This window comes from Thamnophis elegans, chromosome 7 (assembly GCF_009769535.1).
Source record: "Thamnophis elegans isolate rThaEle1 chromosome 7, rThaEle1.pri, whole genome shotgun sequence".
Classification (NCBI taxonomy): domain Eukaryota; kingdom Metazoa; phylum Chordata; class Lepidosauria; order Squamata; family Colubridae; genus Thamnophis; species Thamnophis elegans.
Genome location: NC_045547.1, coordinates 35,108,777 through 35,124,958, shown reverse-complemented (window position 1 = coordinate 35,124,958; position 16,182 = coordinate 35,108,777). Strand labels below are relative to the sequence as shown.

Here is a 16,182-nt window from a genome sequence, read left to right as displayed (position 1 = left end):
CAGGGTTCTAGGCAATCCATCAACCTTAATAGTTGGGTAAGATTAAGCGATTAGCTGAACAAACTTTTCTAAAGTGGCCAAAAATTCCTTGAGCCAGCAAATGCTGAACTGTTATTAATGCTGTTATTGTTGAATGTACTGAAATCCAACACTTAATACAACATTTCTCAACTCTAAAAAAATTGTTGAAATCCTCATGTCTTCTTGGAAGAACTACTCAAAACCCAAAGTACCAAAGGAACTTAAATGTTTATAATGGTATGATCTGCAATCTGTTTCAAAATAATTAAATTTTAGGAGCATGAAACAGTAAAGCACAAGCCTTAATTCAGTTTATCAACAGGAAATGAAGAATTGTTCCAAAATACTATCAGGCCTCATTGGTTGTTCATATGATTTTACAATTTACTTTAGCTTTGGTTTGCCTAACATAAATTGTGCTAATCTATAAACCATTGCTGGCCAACTAAAATAGGTGCCTTCAAACAGCAGGCTAAACTGTTCAGATGAATGAGACTCATTATGAATGATGACTTAGTACAATTCATGAAGCAATGATTTGTTTTACTTAATTATGTTCAATTCTTAAGACTCAAGTAAGACTCAATTGTGTCTGGGTTTGCAAAACTGGCTGGCACAAAAGTAAACACATTATAACTTGGAACCCAACACCAGTGAGGCTAGATTATTATTATTATTTTAACTCTTGAAGGCCATTGGTTGGATTTTACACAATTTGCTGGTCAACAATGGGTCAGAAGAGGATCAGTTTCAGTTCAAATATATATGCGTTGTATTTGTGCTGATAAATAAATAAAGGGAGACAAGTATAGGTCTATTTCAAGCTATTTAGCTCTCATCAGCTAGCCATACCTTTACTGGGATTCGAACCTGTGATAATGGAAGCAGTTAGCTTCCCTTTCTTAACAGTTATGAGACAGAAGGGAGAAATTAGCTCATTCCTGGCAGCCCCAAAATCTGAGTGGGTGCAAACAAGTGTTTTACAAATTTACAATTAGACTCCCCATCCAGCATGAGATGAGATTTGTATTTGTATTTATTTGTCTTGTATGCCGCCCACTCCCAAAGGACTCCGGGCGGCTCACAATAGACAAGGGAAGGGGAAATAACTAGACAAAGACAACACTTTAAAAAAAACCACAACATTCACAGTTTCCGTGGGGCTGGATGTTTCACAAGCCCCCTGGCCTGCTGGAGCAGCCAGGACTTGGTGGCTTTGCGGAAGGCCGGGAGGGTAGTAAGGGTCCGGATCTCCACGGGGAGGTCATTCCAGAGGGCTGGAGCTGCAACAGAGAAGGCTCTCCCCCGGGGAGTCGCCAGCCGACATTGGCTGGCGGATAGAATCCGGAGGAGACCTAACCTGTGAGATCTAATCGGTCTATGGGAGGTAATCGGCAGGAGGCGGTCTCTCAGGTACCCAGGTGGGTAGCACTCGCAAAACCAAACCAAATTAAATCAAAATACTGATCTAAGCCAAGTCCAATGCTGTCAGGGGTGGGTTCCTGCCAGTTCTAACATCTTCTATAGAAGAGGTTCCACAAATCTACAGTGCTATTTAGAACCGGTTCCAGCTCCCTCCGCCCGCCTGTACTCACATCATCAAGTTGAAGCCACTCCCACAAAGCAGGCCACACCTACAGAAGAGGTTGTAAAAAAAATTGAAACCCACCAATGAATGCTGTATGCCAGATAAAATGAAGAAATGCTAGTGATGGAAGGAAGCCTTGTCAATATTCTACTGGTGCAGTATTCCTTGAATATGAAAGATATGAAGGAAATAGGTGAAAACTGTATTTTTCAAAACATTTGGTTTGGAACCAATTAGTGTGATTATGTGCTGCCACAGCTACAGTAAAGATGATAATGGTTTTAATGGATGATTTAGTAAAATGCCATCATCATCATTGTAGCCACTGTCTATCCACCACAGGATGAAGGCCTCTTCCACGTTTCCAACCAATACAGTTAAACTTTATTTTGCCAGTTGGGCCCATAATATTTGCTGGTGTCATTGCTCCATCTTGTTTCAGGCTTCTCTTGTGGATGCTTTTTATCAAGTGGAATGGAATCCATTGTATAGTTAAATGTATAATGCAAATAGTGCCATCCTGTGATATAGGTAAGTTCTTAGTTTTAGGATTGGTTTCCTTTATACCACAGCTGTGAAATACTGTCTTTTCAATACTGTGTTTATTTTTACTTATGTGAATTTAAATTAAACTACAGAACACACCAATATGATCTCTCTCCTCTCAGATTTCCAAAAGGAAACATGTCCTCTTCCTTAGCCCTTTCAGAAAATTCTCAATATTCTCTGTTTCTTCTGAACTGGAAGCTACACAGAAGCACATGCTTCATAGAAGCTTTCTCATTGGAACTATTTGAAAAAGATCTCTAACTGTCGGGACCTATCGATGAATGTTCTTGGTTTCCTAATCCTTACCAACTATATGGTATGGCACCCCCCCCCTCCGATAATACTAAATGATACAATATAGTTCAGTAAAATTATTCTCATTCACCTTACTTTTCCTCTTCCCAAAGTGTTAAAACTATGAGCAATTTTTTAAAAACTATGGTTTGATAAAATTTTGCAAAGGCTGTCTGAGCCATATAACATTTCTTAAGGGAAAGATTTTACCCAACAGTCAACCAGTTAACCATCTCTGAGCAATCTACATTGTAGTTTAAGTTGCTTCTCTCATATCTGTTCCAATCTGTTTCTTAAACCAACTTCAGAAATTTTTGGATGAGTGGCAGTGGGTTAGCAACAGAGGTGGTATTCAGCAGGTTCTGACCAGTTTTGAAGAATCAGTAGCAGAAATTTTAAGTAGTTCAGAGAACTGGTAAATACCACCTCTGAGTGCCCCGTCCCCATCTATTCTCTGCCTCCCGAGTCCCAGCTGATTTTGCAGCTGGGGAGTGGGGAGGGAATGGAGATTTTACAGTATTCTTCCCCGTCATGCCCACCAAGCCACGCCCACAGGACTGGTAGTAAAATTTTTGAATTCCACCACTGATTAGCAACAGACCGGGTATTCAATGCAGTTTATGCAAGACTTGATAGATTGTTATCTTCCTTCTTGCCCTTCTCAGCCATGCATGGGAAAAAATAGTTTTTCCTTTTAGGGATTATTTCCTCCTCTCTAATCCCCTAATGCCCCCCTTTCTTTTTTTCTTTTTTTGGTCCTGGAGAAAAATTGATCTATGTGGTTGCTAAGAGTCAACCCTAATTTGATGGCACAATCAAATAATCCCTTGATTTCCCAGATGTTCACATAAGCGAATGTCTTCCCCCTCCCCTACACCCTTATCTTCTTTTTCTAACACATGCCCTTTTTATTTATTTTTCCTTTGATGGTTTTCAACAGTGCCATTGGAATTCAGATGCTACTACAATCAAAACAAGAGGAAATAGGTATTCTTTCATTGCTATGTTCAATCAGTCCCTAGAAGAGAGAAGGTATGCGAGATCCTGCAACCAACTGGGGCCAGAGCAGCTACTGGAATAAAACAAACTGCTTTCACTATGAAAGGTGACATATATCATCCATTTCGACATTCAGGAAGTGGTGAATAGTGTACTGTCGATGAGCCAAGGAGACAGTGTGGATCTGCTTATTGTCTCAGATTATATCCTTACAGTGTCTACTGTCCAAAAAAAAAGGAGTCACTGAAAGAACAAAGGTTAGACATTCTGAATTAGTTAAAAAAGACAAAAAATAGCATTGGAAGAAACGTTAACTACAGCAATTTTTTTCCCATTCAAGGCTGGAATGCATTTTTATTGCATATAAAACTAACTTTGGAGAATAGTTTTTAATTGTTATCTCTAAAGTAATAAATATGATTTTATTTTTAAAAAGAAGATTAGAATGTTAAAGCTGCCAACTCTACATCCCTGCTTGTGAATCAGTTTCAGTGGACTTAAAAGTAGACCTACATTTATTTATTTATAAATAAAGCATTCTCTTCAGATTCATCAATGTACCTTCTTGAACAGTGTAGCTAGTACAGGTACACAGTAAAGCTCAGCAGCTGAGTTAAGTCCAGAGGTGGGTTCCTACTAGTTCGCACCTATTCAGTAGAACCGGTTCGTCAAATCTACCAAACCGGTTAGAAGAGGTTCCACCAGTGGACCCGGAAAGCAGGCCACACCTACAGAAGAGTTCCAAAAAATTTTGAAACCCACCACTGGTCCTTGGATATGATTATTCTACACTATCATGCTCATATTTATAAAACTCAGTGCCTCTGTGAAAGGTAAGGATGACTACTGCGTTTGTGGTACAATCAGAACATTGCGTGTCTTGAAGTTGTTTTAACGCAAACCAAAGATGCCTTTTAAAAAACAAGTTTATATCATATTCTTATGCATGCCAGTGCTGTGTGTGTGAGGTAATTTAAGGTGGTTCTGACAAGTGTCGTCAGCATCTTCATATCCCATCACATGGGCGGCAAGCCACTCCTATTCGGTCACATGGGCGGCAAGCCACTCCCACAAAGGAGGCCACACCCACAGAGTAGGTTTGAACAATTTTTGAAACCCACCACTGGTTAAGTCCCAGTGCATCATGATACTTAGGCAATATCCTCACAACATCCAAATCTGAATACCAGAGGAACATGCACTTTCTGACATCCAACCAGCGGATGTTGCTTGTGTGCCTTTGACCAGAGTGTTATGTTAACATTTCTACCACGCCTAAAAAATGTCATAGTTTTTAATGTAGGGAAATCAGAATTTCCAATCCTGAGGCAAGTTACACATTTGTTTTCTGTAAGGGCAAATTAGTGGAGTTGAATTTGGTTAAGAGTTACATTTACAAAACTAAAGATGACCAAAATTGTGTATATAAGATGATGCTGTGTACTTGGGCTTTTTGGTGTAGCATATTATACAAATAAAGCATGCTGCAATTCTCCACGGTTTCCTCTGTTGAGCTGAAGGAAGCAAAGGCTTGGCTTAGAATAGCAGACTCCTAGGCTCATGAGGTAATAATGGCAGCTGTGGAGGCATTTCCAGATTATTTTCTGCTTCTCACTTCTCCCCCACTCCCTTTTTTTGGTACAATTTTTAAAATTAAACCTGACAATAATTTGTTGATGCAATATCTCCTCGTTCACTATTTAGCAGTGAAATCATGGGCCCTCAAAATGGCAAAGGCCATTTTGTTACTGCAAACTTTCTTACATCCCACGAACCCCAAGAAGCTTTGGATCCTCAACTATTTGTATCTTCTGCCCATTTGGAATGAATTGTTATTTTTCAGCAACAAGTTTGTCCTTTGCTTTTTGTTCTAAATACTTTTGTGGGAGTCCTTGAAATTCTCTGAAAATGTCAAGAGCTTTTGGCTTCAGGCAAATGTGCAAATGACTGCCAGAACCAGATGTGGGCTTTTTAGTCCAAATGAAAAATTTTGAATTAGAACCAGGACTCAAGAAAGAGAGGGCCAGAGATGTCTTGGCTGTGGGCCTGATATATGTAGTCACAGAATATAAGCGGTAGCCGAAAGGCAAAAGCTTGTAAGAAGTTACTGGACCTTTCAGGAGAAGGTCAAGCAACCGAGAAAAATTATTAGGAAAAGGAGAATATATGATGAATCTCCTGATGCTTCTGCTGTTTGCGTTGCTGCTGACAGTCCCCTGTTGTTGTGAAGGAGGTAAGGGAATATGACATTTAGGCTGCGATCTTCTCTAATTCTGGGACATGCCTCAGACCTACAGTATTTCTTCATGCGTATCTCGGTATTAGCACTTGGATCCTTAATATGAGATCTGCTATAATAAATCTGAAAGAAGCCTTGACTTTCTCACTTAAGAAAAGCGATACACAGTCCTCAGTACAAATGATGAATGAGCATACATCCCATCATCATTTGAGCAGTCTTTTTCTCTTATATATGAGGAAAAAAGAACCTGATGTGTTCAGATTATTTAGTGTCAAGATAACATTCACAATGAAATTATATCCAAATCCCTTTTTTCCTGATGTTTTAAAATAGATTTTTTTTTTAAAAAAATGAGTTTGATAGATTGAATAGAATTTTTGTGGCAATGTATAAAAGAAAAAAAATTATTTTTCATGTCCCTTTTCATAATTCTTCAGTTTTAAAATTTAGAATACAGAAGAAAGCAAGCATCTCATATAATTTGCACAAATAGGCTTAATTAGAAAGCCCTGAAAAATGTAAACTGCTAAAACTTTTTCTGAGTATATTTTAAATATTGTTTAAAAATTGTTTAGACAACGATTTTGCCAATATTTTTAATGTAAAAACAAGTACTTGTGTGTTTTATGTGTTGTGCCTAAATGAGTGGGGATACAATGTCTCTGAGTTATACTAGATATCTCATACTATCTTGTCTTTTTTTAAAGCTTCATCCAACGCTTTGGATGAAGGTAAGTAATTCCCCATTACAAATCCTAATAGATCTGGTGTGTGTATGGGTAAAAGATAGAGGTGATAGATAGATAGATAGATAGATAGATAGATAGATAGATAGATAGATAGATAGATAGATAGATAGATAGATAAAATTAGATTAGATTAGATTAGATACCACCTCTATGGGTATTTGTTTATTTATTGTTCATTTGATGACTGTTTTTTTATCCATCTCTTTAGAAAAGACACTGGCAACTTATTGAGAAAGGGATGACAATGCAAACTATCTGAGAATGATGGGACTCAATTGGGGGAAAGTTTCCCTTCTTCCAATACATTAGCAAACCCTTGAACTAGATGGGGGAAAGTTAAGGGTTCCTTCATTTTCCATGTGTTTACCAATTATGGTGACAAATATTACTACTGTTTGTAATTTTTGAATTTTCAGAGAGCCAAATAACATGGAGACACTTTACAGGAAAGCTTGTGGTCCCTAGTAGCTAGCTTAACACACATCTCTTTTAGGTGTTAAAAGGGACCTGGCACGTACTCCATTTGCCTATTAGTCCCCCGATGAATACATGTCCTGTTGGCTAGACACATAGGAATATTTTTGCCAGATAGTCTGGCAAAAACTAAGAAAAGTTCTCAGAACGTGGTGGCCAAGTCAGACTGTTAAAGCAAAATAACTCTCCTAGCACCTACCTGATTTATTGTAGCATAAATTTTGTGGATTAGAATTGCTTCCTCAAATACTGTTTAATGAAGGCTGATCTAAGTCTATCATACAAGATCTCACACGATGTCTCCATCTTTAAAAGGAGGGGAAAAGAGAAGCATTTGGCATACATTTTCTTTGGCCATTCAACAGAATTTAAATGATTTTTCTCCTCCAAAATACCACTGACATTTTTTTTTCTATTGAAAGGTCTCAGCAATTCATTGACAATGCAGAATATTAGACCTTTATCTGTGATACTCAGTGATTCCTGATATTTCATGTATGACACAAGATACAGGTAGTCCTCAACTTATGATAATTGAGTCCCGGTTTTCCATTGTTAAGCAGGGCTGTTGTTACGTGAGTTGCTCCCAATTTTAGAATCTTTTTTGCAATGGTTGTTAAGAGAATCACTGCAATTGTTAATTGAATCATATGGTCTTTAAGCTAATATGGATTTCCCCATTGATTTTACTTGTCAGAAGGTCCTAAATCGTGATCACAGGACCTCAGGACATGGTACCATTGTAAATACATGCTGAGTGCCAAGCAATCAGATTTTGATCATGTGCTGTGGGGACATGCTGTGGTGATTCTAAGTGGGGGGACTGATTGTAAGTCACATTTTTCACTGCCACTGTAACTTTAAATGGTCACTAAGTGAATAGCGGTAAGTTGAGGACTACCTCTAGTGTACAACACTGAACACTAATATGACATGGCATATTAATGTAATTTTTGAATTCTCTGGTTCAGGGAATGTTTTCACAATGATGACTGCTAGACAGAACCACTGTATTTACATTTCCTTTCGGAGAAGACATGTTGCCCAATAAATGGGGCATATTGAAGCCCTAAATCACTACCACTTGCCAATCCTTTATATCTGGACTTTATAGAAGCTCCATATCACCAAATAATCAGTCTTGATCCTATTTTTCATACTAATAAATTCTTCATAGGTTTTCAGAGAATTCCTGTTTTTTGAATGTAGAAATGGTATTCTATCATAATCATATCCCTGGATAGATAGTTGGACTGTGAGAAGTTGGAGCTTTGAACAGAACTGCAGGGCTTTCTTTCAGTCAATGTCCTCTGACCAAACTCCCCATCTGGGGAAGGCTTTGCAAGCCTAATGTTTGCTTGCAGAGGAATATACTTTGTACTTTGGAGCTAAGGGCAACAACATTCATGTAAGCAGAGTTGGATAGGAGATGTTTCAGGAGTTTTATTTTTTAATTGCTACTTCTATTTTACCATTTAAACCGTAGCTTTCACCTGCTTCCTACTTCAAAAAGACAGGAGTCTATCTTTAGTTTTCAGCAGCAAGCCAGAAAAAGGGAACTCAGGGTTTCATACGTTCAGTTTAGAGGAGGTTCTAAACTAAATAGAAAGTGAGATAATTCCTATAAACAAGATTTTTAAATTATCAAACATTTACAAAGTGCAAAAGTTACACCTTGTTTGTTCCTTATTTCCTACTCTACTTAGCATTTAATCTTTAATATCCTATCACCTGTGTCAATAATTTTTCTCTAGTGTTTTATTTTTATTGTTTTATTTATGCTATGCTTCTATTCATTTTTGCATGCCCAAGCAGCTTGATACAAGGCTGTCCTATTCCTATAGTCTAATATCCTTTATAGTTCTTTACATGACCACATACAACTGTTTCCCACACCACACAACTCTGTCCAAAGTCACTTACCTGGTTCTTGATATCTTCTATTACTGGGAGAGATTCAGGCAGATTTCTCTTTGCTGCTCTGGGCTTCTAAGGGATAATGATGCTAGACTTTGCTCCTGGGTAGAAGCCTTGAGGGATTAACAATTCTTTTTTTCTGTGCTTTGCTTGTGCCAACTTCAGCTGCTGCTCTGGGCCTCTAATAATCTCTTGGCAAGAATTCTATCTATCTATCTATCTATCTATCTATCTATCTATCTATCTATCTATCTATCTATCTATCTATCATCTATCCTATCTATCTATCTATCTATCTATCTATCTATCTATCTATCTATCTATCTATCTATCTATCTATCTATCTATCTATCTATCCATCTATCCATCCATCCATCCATCCATCCATCCATCCATCAATCTAATCTACCTACCTACCTACCTACCTACCTACCTACCTACCTACCTACCAACCAACCAACCAACCAACCAACCAACCAACCAACCAACCAACCAACCAACCAACCAACCAACCAACCAGTGGTGGGATTCAGATAATTTACCAACCAGTTCTCTGCCTTGGTGGTCATGTGGTCATGTGGGCGTGGCCAAGTCAATGTCACTTAGGTCGATGGGCACTTCGTCTTAGTTGTTACAATGGTAATAAGGGTTAACTGGAGAGGCAGTTTCTGTAAGCAGGGCAATAAAGATTAGGCTAGAAACAACCCCAGAATGTTTCATTCCTGCCTTCCTTACAGGATTAACCCTGCAAAGTGGAAAAAAACAAAATGATATTTCTTCCAACAACCGGTTCTCCGAACTGCTTAGAAAGTTACCAACCGGTTCTCCCGGATAGGTGCGAACTGGCTGAATCCCACCACTGCTACCTACTTACCTACCTACCTACCTACCTACCTACCTACCTACCTCGCTGTAATTTACAAAAAGATGTAATAACATCTTTTACAAAAGGCAGCAAGTATGCCCTTTCCTCATCCTGTTTTTTCCACAACAAACTTGTGAGGTGGGTTAGACTTATAATGCTATTTTGGATGCCCATCATCTGGGCCTTTGTCTGCAGTGCCCTGTGCTGCGATTACCTGTCAGCATATTCCACATGATTGTGGATGCCCCAGCTTCATTGGAGCACAGCTGGCCCTCTGCCCTCATACAGACCTCTTTAATGCCAGTGCTCTGACTCACCTGAGAGGTTTGGATGGTAGTGTCTTGGCCTCCTTGAATGTCTTATCGACAACAATCTTGTCCAGATGCCACCACCTTGCTGTTGTGGCCACAACACACTCTTCTAGTTGCCATGCTGCTAGCTGCACTGCTCTGGATATCCTGGCTACTGCTGACATTTATTTGCTATTGCCTGCAAATGCCAATGTGTCATTTATGTAGCTTATTCCTAAAAAGTGGGTAAGGAGGGTCCAAAAAGGTACAATTGGGCAGACAGTTTTTGCCACTGGCTGTGTGTCCTTGCACAAAAAGCAACTGGAATTTCTAGGGCTACAGGTTTGCTACCCCAATCTAGAGCATGAGAGTAATTTTAACTTCAGAAATTATTTTGTGCTTGGCATTTAAGACTGTTTTCTCATTTTTAAAATGTATTTTATTTACAACAGGGATTAAAATTGGTCAAGAAAAAGCAAATACCTTTATTAGAAGACAGAAGAGGGCTTACCCATATTCTGAAAGGTAATGCAGATATGTGTTAATTATTAACTCTCAATGTAACTGAGAAAAGATGAATGCAAAGATTATGAAAAGCATTGAAATGCCAGCATGTGTGATTCTATAGCTACTGGAAATAAATGAATTCTTCTTTGCTTTAACAAGGCTAATTTAAATATCATTGCGGGGAGGAGAAAGTGCTTTTAAGGTGATATCCAGTGTAACTGATGTAGTGTTTCAGAAGTCTTTATTTGGCATGTATCGGGATAAATACATATGGACTCATTGCATACATTTTAGCAGATGGCACACAGCTGTTACAATCTCATGAAGGTGCTGAATGTATGAAATAAATAAAGGGCAAGAATATGCTTAAATGTTATGATTATCATATTTTATGCTTTTGCTTCTGTAGTGGCTGGAGAAACTTATATATATTCTGGCTTCTGGACTACTGAAACAGATCACAAAGATGACTTACTTATTTTATTACTTACATTCAAGACTAAGGTTCTTCTCATCAGCCAACAAACCTCATGTTCCTTCCAATAGCTGTTCTAGACACTCAAATCTAGAGTGTTATGATCCTGTATCTCCTGTAGCATTGTAACATCTTGCTTCTGCTATGGTTCTGGGGATAAATACAGTTTCTTTTGCAGCTTTAATCTGGTTGGTTTGGTTTATTAGATTTATATGCATTTTTTGCTCTTCACTTACCCAAGTTACCCAAGTTACAGAAACTCATGTTCTTCCTCCAATATCCATCACTTAGGCTTACCTGGGCTCCCTTATTTTTGGTGTCTCAAGGTTCTACTTTTTGGGGTAACCACTAATTTTCTGGCCACTCTGTTCCTAATCCCTACATGTCACCATTTTGTTTTAATTTAAGTAGATTTCTTTCTCCACCGTACAGTATTCAATCATTTTTTTCAGTGGCATCATAACACTGAATCAGCCTTAGAGAGTTAAGAAAAAAATAAACTGCAAATTGGTGTTATTTCTTACCAGGAAAATATTTTTTTCTGCCAAATTCCAATTTACTGAAAGAAAATTTGCTTTAGAAATTATTTCAAAGGAGCAAATAATTTTGAAGCAATTCTCCTAGATAAGAGAGCTCTGTGTTCTTGCATTTATTTAATTCTGAAGCATTGAAGGCTGTGTGTGAATATTTTATTTTTCATTGTGCAAATCTCTCTCCAGTAATTCCAAAACCCTCAACTTCTTGTATTTCCCCAAAAGAAGACATCCAGTATATTTTTGCCCCATTTTTCAGCAGTGGCACTATGTCTACTCCCTGGTGGAGTTCTTGAAGAATTTCTCTTAAATTTCTCTTCCTTGGCCATAAATTTGGTAGTTAATTTTAAAGTACTATTTTTAAATTTATTAAAACATAAATTAAACTTATTTAAACCCAACTCCAGGTATAAAAAATACCCATTAAGACTCCCATCCATCAACTTTAAAAAAAAAAACCCGAAACCTATAACTTACTCTCAAACTGATTCCCCATCTATACTAACTTGTAGTTAAATGTTTATAAATGTGTGGCTAAAATCTACCAGAGAGGTTGTTGTAGTTTAAATGTAAAAATGATTGGCAGGAATAAAGTTAAACTCCCCTTTGTTTCTCCAGGGAATAATACTGTTTTAAAGGTGTTATTGTTTTTAAGAAACAGTTACTGAGAAAAAATTGCATATATTACATAATTTCTTTGTAAATTATTGGTGAATACAGGTATAACAAACGCAGTAATGTGTTTATTAGTAAAACCCATTTAGTGGCAGCAGATCATCTACCCACAGTGGTGGGTTTCAAAATTTTTTAGAACCTCTTCTGTAGGTGTGGCATGCTTTGTGGGAGTGGCTTGCCGGCTATGTGACCGAGTGGGAGTGGCTTGCCGGCCATGTGACTGGGTGGTGGGGGTGACTTAGCAGTCATGTGACTGGGTGGGCATGGCCAACTTGTAAAATGTGGTGAAACTCACTTAACAATATTCTTGCTTAGCAACCAAAATGTTGGCTCAGAAACTTTGGCATTTGAAGCACACAAGTCTTAAAGCTGTCAAGTTACAAGACCCTTGTGCCCCTCCCTAACTCTTTAGAACCCCCCCCCCCCCAGGGATGTTTAAACTTGATAGCTTTAAGACTTGTGGACTTCAACTCCCAGAATTCCTCCTCCAGTTATGTTGGCTCAGGAACTCTGGCATTGAAGTGTGCAAGTCTTAAAGCTGTCAAGTTACAAAACCCTTCCACCCTTACCCTTTAGAAAAAATACCCCAGGGATGTTCAAACTTGACAGCTTTAAGACTTTAAAGTTTAGATAGGACTCTTAAAGGTGGGCTGGGCGATTGGTGAGCCAGCCAATCAGTGAGTGGTGGGTGGGGCAAGCGTGGTGCAGATGGGCGGGGGGAGGGAGCTGGAACCAGTTCTAAACATCACGGTAGATTTGTGGAACCTCTTCTATAGAAGAGGTTAGAACTGGCAGGAATCCACCCCTGCCTACCCATCAATTGTTTATCTCTGAATATAATTAAATGAATTGGGAAGCCTGGAATGAGAAAACTCAGGAGCTGGATTCATGATGCTACACTAATGGGGCAGTGTGTAAAGGCTTAGCAATAGCTGTCTAACCTCTTCTCTTAGCCTGCTCAGCAGAATGAGGTGGCACAAATATAGAAAGATTGGCTTACCTCATTTTAAAGGAAATGGTATCATTCACATTAAGATTTAAGGAAGGAATACAGTGCAAGGCTATGGACTCAAGCCTCCAGCATAGTTTCACACTATTGCTGCTTCTTCCTCTGATCTTCTCCCTTTTCTTCAGGTACTATGAAATGTTCAAGTCCCCGATGGAGCTGAAGCAAGAACAGTGTGAGCATTATACACCCTGTAACCACTACTCTGAAATAGTGGGATTTCCTACAGCATATCGCCATTACTTTGGAAGCATATGAATATAGTCATTTCTCATCCAACTGGGACATCTGCGAGAGCAAAGAGTGACTGGTGCAGGGCAGCTTAAGAAAAATAAAAATAGCATCTTGTTTCTATTTTACTAACAAGAGTTTAACAGCAACATATTCACTTTAAAGATAAGAAATAAGGACTTGGTCTGAGGACCAAGTAAGTACTAGCAAGGTCTGCTAGTAATTCTATAAATTCCAGTATTTCTTGAAACATAAATGACATTTCTTGGAAAGGGAAGGCAAAAAATTATTAAGGTAATTGGAAGTTGAGGGAAGTTGAGGGGCAATCTAATGGTAAAATTTGTAATTCTAGAAAGAGATGTTATGGTGAATGTTCTCATATTTCAAACTGCGATGTGATAGGAGGGTATTGTTAACAAGGTTTTTCTTAAATCAATTCATACGTTTTTATATCAATTCATCAATGCACACTTACGTTTTTGTCCTGATCACAGAAGCATTTGAAATTTAAAAAAAAATACAAAATTATCATGTACAATGCACGCATTTCAAAGAAACATATTCCTCAACTATGCTGATAATATAGTTCTTAATTGTAATGGGATTAAACATGTTTCTGACAAGGAATTAGAATATAGTGATGCAAATGTAAAGGCTTGTTTTGGTTTTTTGTTCTCTTTATTATTGCTATTTTGCTGACAACATTTGATTATTTCATTTAATGATTAAGGAAGAATGCGGAAATATGGATTTAGTTTAAAATATTCTTCTTATATTTCTAATGTAGAAGATATGTGATCGTGGCTATTGCACTCATCTGAGTATAAGGGGCAAACATCTGGAATATTCTTAATCATGTGGTATCTCTGTGCCCAGTACACAGATGTTTATTAAGAATTATGTCCAGCAGAATATCCACTAGGAAACACTGCATAGGATTGCAACAAAAATCTGCTTTAAAATACACTAATATAAGGACAATAGATTAATGAGGAAGAACCACTTAATTCGATTATTTTTAGTGATTTTTTAGTGATTTTATTAATATTTATAGGCCGCCCTTTTCCCTGAGGGGACTCAGGGCGGCTTACATAAAATGGGGAAGGGAGGGTACAGACAATAGACACAAAATAGTACATAAAAGTAAAATAGTAAACAACATTCATTCATCATTCGGGTGGGGACAGATTATCTTTATCCCCAGGCCTGACGGGCTAGCCAGGTCTTAAGGGCTGTGCGGAAGGTCTGGACGGTGGTGAGGATACGAATCTCCACGGGGAGATCGTTCCAAAGGGTCGGAGCTACTACTGAAAAGGCTCTCCGTGTGGTTGCCAGTCGACACTGACTGGCAAATGGTATTCGGAGGAGGCCTAATCTATGCGATCTAATTGGTCGCAGGGAGGTAATTGGCAGGAGGCGGTCTCTCAAGTACGCAGATCCACTACCATGGAGGGCTTTATGAGTGACAAGTAGCACCTTGAAGCGCACCCGGAGATCAACATGTAGCCAGCGCAGCTCGCGGAGGATAGGTGTTATGTGGGCGAACCGAGGTGCACCCACAATCACTCGGGCGGCCGCGTTCTGGACTAGCTGAAGTCGCCGGATGCTCTTCAAGGGCAGCCCCATGTAGAGCACATTGCAGTATTCCAGCCTAGAGGTCACAAGGGCCCGAGTGACTGTTGTGAGGGCCTCCCGATTCAGGTAGGGTCGCAACTGGCGTACCAGGCGAACCTGGGCAAATGCCCCCCTGGTCACAGCCGTCAGATGATGGTCGAAAGTCAGCTGTGGATCCAGGAGGACTCCCAAGTTGCGAACCCTCTCTGAGGGGTATAAAGTTTGACCCCCCAGCCTGAGTGATGGAACACTGATCGAATTATTGGGAGGGAAACACAACAGCCACTCGGTCTTCTCCGGGTTGAGTACAAGCTTGTTAGCCCTCATCCAGTCCATAACGGCCTCAAGACCCCGGCTCATCACGTCCACCGCTTCATTGAGTTGGCACGGGGCGGACAGATACAACTGAGTATCGTCCGCGTATTGATGGTATTTTATCCCGTGCCTCCGAATGATCTCACCCAGCGGTTTCATGTAGATGTTAAATAGTAGGGGGGATAAGACCGAACCCTGCGGCACCCCATATGATAGGGGCCTAGGGGTCGATCTCTGCCCCCCCACTAACACCGACTGCGACCTGTCCGAGAGGTAGGAGGAGAACCACTGTAAAACAGTGCCTCCCACCCCCACCTCCCGCAGTCGTCGCAGAAGGATACCATGGTCGATGGTATCGAAAGCCGCCGAGAGGTTGAGGAGAACCAGGATAGAGGGATGGCCTCGGTCTCTGGCTCTCCAGAGATCATCGGTCAATGCGACCAAAGCGGTTTCTGTGCTGTAACCGGGTCTGAAGCCCGACTGGAAGGGGTCGAGATAACTTGCTTCCTCCAAGGACCGTTGGAGCTGGAAGGCCACCACCTTCTCAACAACCTTCCCTACGAAAGGGAGGTTGGAGACTGGTCGATAGTTGTTAAGAACAGCTGGATCCAGAGATGGCTTCTTCAGGAGGGGTCTCACCACCGCCGCTTTAAGTGCGGCGGGGAAGTGCCCCTCCCGAAGAGAGGCGGTAACAACCGCCTGGATCCAGCCTCGTGTCACCTCACTGCTGTTGGCAACCAGCCATGAGGGACACGGGTCCAGTACACAGGTGGAGGCATTCACAGCTCTCATGGCCTTGTCCACATCCCCAGGGGCAACATCCTGAAACTCAACCCAG

General features: G+C 39.8%; 1 protein-coding gene across 1 annotated transcript; it reads left to right on the top strand.

The window, feature by feature from the left end:
* Nucleotides 1-5,538: 5,538 nt before the first annotated feature.
* Nucleotides 5,539-14,065, top strand: LOC116510943 (matrix Gla protein-like). The gene is made up of 4 exons (XM_032220612.1): nucleotides 5,539-5,684; nucleotides 6,401-6,424; nucleotides 10,441-10,513; nucleotides 13,313-14,065. The coding sequence occupies exons 1-4, from the start codon at nucleotides 5,618-5,620 to the stop codon at nucleotides 13,440-13,442; spliced, it is 294 nt and encodes a 97-aa protein (XP_032076503.1). The 5' UTR covers nucleotides 5,539-5,617; the 3' UTR covers nucleotides 13,443-14,065.
* Nucleotides 14,066-16,182: the final 2,117 nt, after the last annotated feature.

Coding starts and splice junctions, on each gene's coding strand:
- LOC116510943 (XM_032220612.1), top strand. CDS start 5,618: ATGATGAATCTCCTGATGCTTCTGCTGTTTGCGTTGCTGCTGACAGTC. Junction 5,685..6,400: donor CCCCTGTTGTTGTGAAGGAG/GTAAGGGAATAT, acceptor CTTTTTTTAAAG/CTTCATCCAACGCTTTGGAT. Junction 6,425..10,440: donor ATCCAACGCTTTGGATGAAG/GTAAGTAATTCC, acceptor TATTTACAACAG/GGATTAAAATTGGTCAAGAA.